The 7,232-nt window shown below is 39.8% G+C and overlaps 1 protein-coding gene across 5 annotated transcripts in view; it reads right to left on the bottom strand.

Annotated features, from left to right (window-relative positions):
* Positions 1-403: 403 nt before the first annotated feature.
* Positions 404-7,232, bottom strand: part of HORMAD2 (HORMA domain containing 2) — a 95,582-nt gene continuing 88,753 nt past the window's right edge. For 3 of the 5 annotated variants that reach the window (XM_054470284.2, XM_054470287.2, XM_054470288.2), the window contains one exon: positions 404-1,410. In XM_054470284.2, coding sequence (XP_054326259.1) covers positions 1,306-1,410 — 105 coding nt within the window. In that variant the 3' untranslated portion in view covers positions 404-1,305. The remainder of the gene's footprint in view (positions 1,411-7,232) is intronic. The other 2 variants (XM_054470285.2, XM_054470286.2) reach the window with 1 other exon arrangement.

Below are 7,232 nucleotides of genomic sequence, written 5' to 3'. Positions count from 1 at the left end.
CCTCCTTGCCTGCAGGCCCCAGTGCTATAGCCCAATTTAAGACCCCAGTTTGGTAGGCTGCCCTAGATAGTCAAGAATGGCTGAGAGTCTGGCAAGGGGCAGTGCTGAACAGGCAGGCTCCCTGGGATTTTCCTACAGAGATTCACTTTAGTCTGGGTCAGAGGTCGCTGGTTCTCCATTTTGTGTGTGTGTGTGTATGTGTGTGTGTTAGAATCTGGAGAGTTTTCCGCAGTGCCTGAACCTGAGAGTTTGATTCGGTAGAAATGAGGCAGGCCTAGTAATCCATATTTTAACAAGCACTCCAGTTATTGATGTTCTCACTACACTTTACATTTGGAGAGATGCTGATGTTAGCAAAGAAACTTTTCCTTTCTGTGTTAAAAAAGATGAGCAAAAAAAAAAGTCTTGTATTTTCATTTTATTTAACCATAAGTCACACACTTAACATTTAACTTATTGGTCCTATCAATTTAAATTAAATTACTAAACCTCATTTTATAAGTTACTAAATCTCATGTTATATAAATAATAGAAATAACACTTTAAGTCATTTATTGTTCATCTCATACTAATCATCAATTAAGTCTATCCAAATTCTTCCAGAATAAGGAGGGAACTAATAGCATCATTTGCAGGTTACAGACTGATAAACTGAAGTGCTTCTTGGGAAATATTTAATATAGGTCTTAAAAAGAGAGCCAGACTCCTGAATTGCAGCATGTTCCGTGTTGCGGATTGGATAACAGAACAAGGCCTGGGGCCAGAGTTGAGGCAGGGCACATTTTGGTCCCACAATTAGCTGATCAACCTCGTGACTGAGGTTAACACATAAATCACACCTGGATAAGCACAGACCTCCACACACATCCTATGCAACTCTGTGGGAATTTTTAATACAGCTAGAGAGGGATTCCAGTATACAGGTTACAACAAGTCAAAACATTTCACAGTAGTCTAAATAGCTGAAGAGTTTAATTATGTCTTTCCTTTGAGAACAACAGCTTCTTTCCAAAATAGCAGCTGTGGTTCTTTCACAAATATAATATAAAAGGTGCCTCATCTCTAACCCAGCTTTGAAGTAATGCTATCCAGAGGCAGCCCTATTGACCCTCTTTCCTTATGGCAAAGTGGACGCACGTCCTTCCTGGCCAGTAATTTAGCACTTAGCAACTGACAAAAAAAATTGAGCAAAAAATTTAGAAAAAGGTTATGGTAACAGGAATTTACTTTCCTGCTAAGACAGTTTATGCATGTTTTTACAAAATAAACTTATTTTAAAATAAATGTAGAAGGAGTATTTAGCTTTCATTTTCTGTTAGGGATGAAGACCTTCACTGGTTCACTGACCTTCCTCTTCTTCCTGGAGCACTCAGAACTTTGCTGACTGCACACAAAATTCATTCTTTGAATCTGTGAGAATCACCAGAGAGAGGCACAATTCAGCAGAGATTTTGACATCTGCACAAGACATATATAAGACAGGTAGACCAAGCATTAATCCCTCAAGCTGCATAACGGATCCAAACCTGCTTTCCTGTGGGCTGGTTTGGCCCTACACAGAGGCCCTGCTGCCAGTATCAGAGTCTGGTATTCCAAGTTTCAGGAGCTGAGGTCCCTTGGAGGCAGCCAGTTTCTGAGACAGTTTCTTGGCTCTCTCTAGTGAATTCAACACATCCAACTCTTGAGAGAAGGCTTGTTAAGGTGTGGGGCCAACAAGAAGCAATTGAGGTTTAGGAGAGATCTGGGGCACTGACTGCTTTAGAGGCAAATGTAATTTAAGTCCCAATTTCAGGTAGCAGAGACATACTGCCTTGTCTTTTCTATCGTATGTTCAGAATAATGAATTAAGAAGAACCATAACCTTTCTACTGAGGAGTGTGTTATTGATGAAAGGGAAGTTGGTTAGTGAATAATTATAGACATATATTTTGCCATTGAGTTTGGCTTTGGTAAAGATTTTAGAACTTATTTTTGCTTAACTGGGTGAACAATTATAATCTGCCAAACAATCCCTAATGCCTGGAATTCCAAGAAACACATAGAGGACATTTATATATTTTCCAGCCACTAGATGGGAGGAAAGGTTTTTCCATGTCCTATGTTTTTTCTTTGGAAGGAAAATGGAATAAGATATATATATAGATATATATATATATATCTTATTCCGTGGAATATATCTTATCCATGGAATAAGATATATATATATATTTTTTTTAAAGCAAGACTTGTGAGAATATATAGTAGAGTTTCCAAAATTATCCTTTTTGTCCTTCGTAGGAGAGGCATGTTATTATTATTGATATGGTATTATAACAAAATAGTGGAAGTGCAAATAAGACATTTAAGTGCCATTTAGGAACAAAGATTGTGTATCAAAATGGCTAACTTAAGTACTAATTCATCCTTCAGTTTTAGAAAGCAGTTGAATTTCTGATCTCAGAAACCACAAATTCCCTTTGGCTTATACTAAGACAGTAGCTATACAAAACTCTGAGAAAATATATAGAGCAGCCCCTCAAATAACTCGTTTACTTACACATAAAAATTTGAAATGGGCTGCTCTAAAGGAAAGGAAATAGCAACATAAAAAGTCGAAGCACAAAAACCAAGTTGTTATCTAGGAGATGAATTTGTTATGGTTTGACTGTAGGAAAAAAGTATCTGGTAAAAGTTAGCTTGTTGCTTGGCCATGCTTTCCATTCAAACCAAACTATCCTCACTTCTATCAAATCTGGGTACACATGAAAGAAGAGAAGATGAGTGTACGAATTCTCAACTGACCAGTTGACCTGATGGTTTAATAGTTTTGTTCTCTTTTTTCTTCCATTGTTCAAATAAATCCAAAGTTTAATTACAAGTTGCAGAACTGTAATTTTATTGCAGTGAGTCAAAATATCTTCAATATCTCAAGGTAATAGTGAGGCCTGGGAACTCTCAATGGTTTATAGAAAATTTGTGGGCTGAAAAACAAGTATGTTATCAGCCAGGGGACACTTCTTAACATAGACAAATAACATATACACACTATATAAACCAACAAATTTATCCACACAAAGGAACATTTGAGAAATATTTTCAGGTGTATTCCAACTGGCTGAGTTTGTACACTTGACGCCAAAGCCAACAAGCCAAGCAAAGGACCAGTAATCAGGCAGGCTAGAAAGATTATCTGGATGATCTGAACATCAGATGATCATCAAATGACTTCTAATACTTTTCATATTATATTTTAAACATACAGCTTTTTAAAGTGTTTCTTTTTTAATTATTAAGTGTTTCTTGATGCAGACTAACAAGACGCTACTATGATCTGTTTACCAATAGAGCCTCAGGAGTAGAGTATCCACATATATATCTGAAAAAAGCCCTGAAGATATGCTTTCTGTATATGATGTTGCCCTACTTTCCATCTTTGGTTTAGTAACATATTCTCCATTTGGGAAGCCAAAAAGTAGGCTTTGCCTTAAGCACAAATAGGATAGCCAGCTGATTTGGTAGCAGTATTTGGGAAGCTCTAGAAGGGATCCCTTCTTCTAAATGACTCTTTTTAATCACTTATTCCTTTATTCGCTCCCTTTAAAAATGCTTGTTACTTGAATGTTCTCCCAAAGTTCTGTCTTTGGCTGTCTTTCTCCTTATTCTCCACACTTTCCCTGAGTGATCTCATCCACTTCTAGGAATCAATTACCATTCATAAGCAAAGACCCCCACATTTATGTTTACAGCCTAGATCTTCCTTCTGAACTTCAGATCCATGTGTGTATCCAACTGCCGACTAAAAGTCTCCACATGGGTATTCCAAAGAAAACTCAAGTGCAGTCTGCCCAAATTGGAATTCATCATCTGCTTCTCTAAGCCTGTTCCCAATCTTCATTCTCACTCACCCAAGGTGTCCAAGTTAACAATCAGAGAATCATCCATGACTACTCCATCATTCTCATGCTAGCATCTAATTAATCACTAATTCCTTTTGATCCTACTTCCTTAATAGCTCTCAAATCCATCCATTGTCCTCTATTCCCATTACTTCTTTAGTGCAGGCAAACATCATCTCTCCCAATCACTGGTCCCTACTCGCACTATGACTGCTTCTCCAATCCATTCTCCACTCTGGAGCACAAGTAGTCTCATATGCAGATCTGACACATTGCTCTTCTGCTTCATCAGTCATCCATTAATAACTTCCCGTGGACCTTAGAATAAAGTCTAGGTGCTTTGTGGCCTTGGCCTATTTCTGCAGCTCCATCTTCCCCCACACTTAACCACTTGCAGTTCTAATGGGCCCTGCTTGCCCTACTCTGGACTTTACCTTTAATGCCCACTCCCACGCTTTACTCCTCTCTTCTTCATTTGGCCCAGGGGCAGCTCCATAGTTTCTTCTGCCTGCTGGGCTTCCCTGACACCCCCACGGCTGTGTTCTGTTCTAACCCCTTTTGTAGGAGTTACTATGCAGTATTATCAGGCCTACTTACCAGTCTTCCCATCCAGAGTGTAAACTCCTTGAGGTTAGTGCCATTTTTTTTTTTTTTTATTTTCAAAATGGAGTCTCACTGTTGCCCAGGCTAGAGTAAAGTGGTGCAATCTCGGCTCACTGAAACTTCCATCTCCCAGGTTCAAGCAATTCTCATGCCTCAGCCTCCCAAGTAGCTGGGATTACAGGTACCCGCCACCATGCCCAGCTAATTTTTGTATTTTTAGTAGAGACAGGGTTTTACCATATTGGCCAGGCTAGTCTCAAACTCCTGACCTCAGGTGATCTGCATGCGTTGGCCTCCCAAAGTGCTGGGATTACAGGCATGAGCCACTGCGCCTAGCCCCAATATTTTCATCAACTTTGTATTCTCAGTTCCTGCCATCTGGTAGATGCTCTTTAATTATTGGCTGAATGAATGAACGCATAAATGAAACTGATTTTAAGCTAGGCCATGAGCTGGGCACTAAAAACATATCTCTAGTAATATAAAGATCAATGAGACACAGTTGGTTTCCCAGAACTGAGCCTTGTAAAGGAGAGACATTAAGTACACAATTACAATATAATGCAATACAATGTAATGCCAAAATAGACATTCGGCAATTCATTCAGCAGTTATTTATTGAGTGTCAGCTATGTGCATGGCACTCTTCTAGGTGTTTGGGACCTATCAGTGAACAAAAGAGATAAAAATACCTGCCCCATGGATTTTACAATCTGGCCATGTTACTTTTTGGCTTCATACTTTCCAATGTCATCCATTGCTTTTAGGACAAAGTCCAAAAATGGACTTTCATACCCCAGACATAGTTCTTTACGTTTTCAGGGGAGGGAAAGTGTCACAGACCCTGATGAAAGCTATGCACTCTCTCCTCAGAAAAATGCTCACACCTCCACTCACTAATCTACTTTGGCAGGCTGTTTGAGGGGCTACTAGACCTCCTGAGTATTTCCCAGTTAGAGTTATGACTCCTCAGGCCCTGGCTATGCCTAGCCTCATATCTTGCTCTCATACCTTGCTTCCTCTTGATTCTAAACATTTGCACATGATGTTCCTTCTGCCTAAAATGTTCTTTCCCCTCCATTGCCTTCCCTTTTTGCCTAGCTGATTCCTACTCATTCTTCAGATCCCAGATAAAAAAATTATTTCTTCAGAGAAATTCTCTCCATCCCAAATAAGTTAGGTCTCCCAATCACAGACTGTATAGAGCTCTAGGAGATTAGGAATATGCACGTCTTGGTTACATTTGTATCACTATCTAGCAAGTGCCTTGACATAGTAAAGGTTCAATAAATACTTTTTGATGAATGAATTTTCAAAGAGCACTCTGCCTGCAGTGTAGAAATGTAATGGAGACATCAAGCAGATACAAATGATGAGTCTGTTATTGTGGTAGACAGGTGATAACTTGCATGGCAGTGGAGATGGAGAGAAGTTAAAATTGAGAGATATATTTGGCAGGTAGAGTCAGGAGGACGGCCAATTGGATACCATGGTAAGAGAGAGATAGATGGGTCAATAATAATTTCCCAGTTTCTAGTTTGGCTAACTGCATGGATGGAGGTGCTGTTCTCTCAGGTTGAGAACAAGGGAGTTTTGAACCTGCTGAATTTGGAGTGCCTACAAAACCTTCACGTGGACATGTTGAATCGGTGGCTATCTGTGGAAGTCTGAAGTTCAGGAAAGAGGTCTGGGTTGGAGATGTAAATTTGAAAGTCATAAGCATATGGAGGATAACTAATGCCATGGGTGTGCAAGAGTTTGCTTATTGAAAGATCAGAGTGTGGGAAGGGAAAGGGATCAGGACATAGCCTAAAGAAATCTAACATTTAGAGATTTGTTAGAGGATGAGCCAACAAAGGAGACTGAGAAAGAGAGAGATAAAAGAAGACTAGCAGACTGTCATGTCGAGAAAGCCAGGGGAAGGGGGTTTTAAGAAGAGGGAGTGGAGAAATTAAAAGGTGGTGGTCAATAGTGGTCAGGTATTGCTGAGAGGGCAAGGAAGATGAGGACTCAAATATGTCCACTTGATTTCACCACATGGGGTTTACTTAGTGCATTGGATTGGTGAGGGTAGAAGTCACCTTGAAGTCATTTGAAGACTGACTAAAAGATTAAAGAAATTGAGACAAGTACACAAAGTTTTATAGAAGTCCAGAGGGAGGGACCAACTCAGGCTGGGGAATTCAGAGAAGGCTCCTTAGAAGAGAGACATTGAGCTGGGTATTGAAGGAAGAGCAGCAGTTCACCAGACTGGAAATGGTGGTGGGAGCAGGGGGAGGTTATTCTAGGCAGAAAGTTCAATATGTTTAAAGACAATGAAACATGAAAAGACATGGAAAATATATGAGATGATGGGAAATGTCCCTTTATTGGATTAGCTCTTATGGTTAGGTATTATGCATCCAACATGCTCCTGTTAAAAATGTAATTTCCCCTGGAATTTTTACTCAATATTATGTTAGTGTAAGTGAATTTACCAAGTGGTCTCCAAGTGTCAGCCTACTAAAAGCACAGCCTCACAGGCTTTGGAAAAAAGACAGATATGTTGTGACACAGGAAGGGCAGTTCAGGGCACGGTACTTGTTTTGCATGAGGAGGTAGACCTGCATGGGGAACCAAGGGAGAGGGCAGCCCCAGGCAGCCAGGAAATACGGTGAGTTTTGTGCCTGGGGTGAGTGTAGTGAATTTTGCTCACTTCAAAATTATTTTTCAAGTCAGATCTGGCAAAATGTTTTCTCTTGAGAAAACCAGTCC

The sequence above is a fragment of the Pongo pygmaeus genome, chromosome 23, assembly GCF_028885625.2.
Source record: "Pongo pygmaeus isolate AG05252 chromosome 23, NHGRI_mPonPyg2-v2.0_pri, whole genome shotgun sequence".
Taxonomy (NCBI): domain Eukaryota; kingdom Metazoa; phylum Chordata; class Mammalia; order Primates; family Hominidae; genus Pongo; species Pongo pygmaeus.
This window is presented reverse-complemented; position numbering and strand designations above follow the sequence as displayed.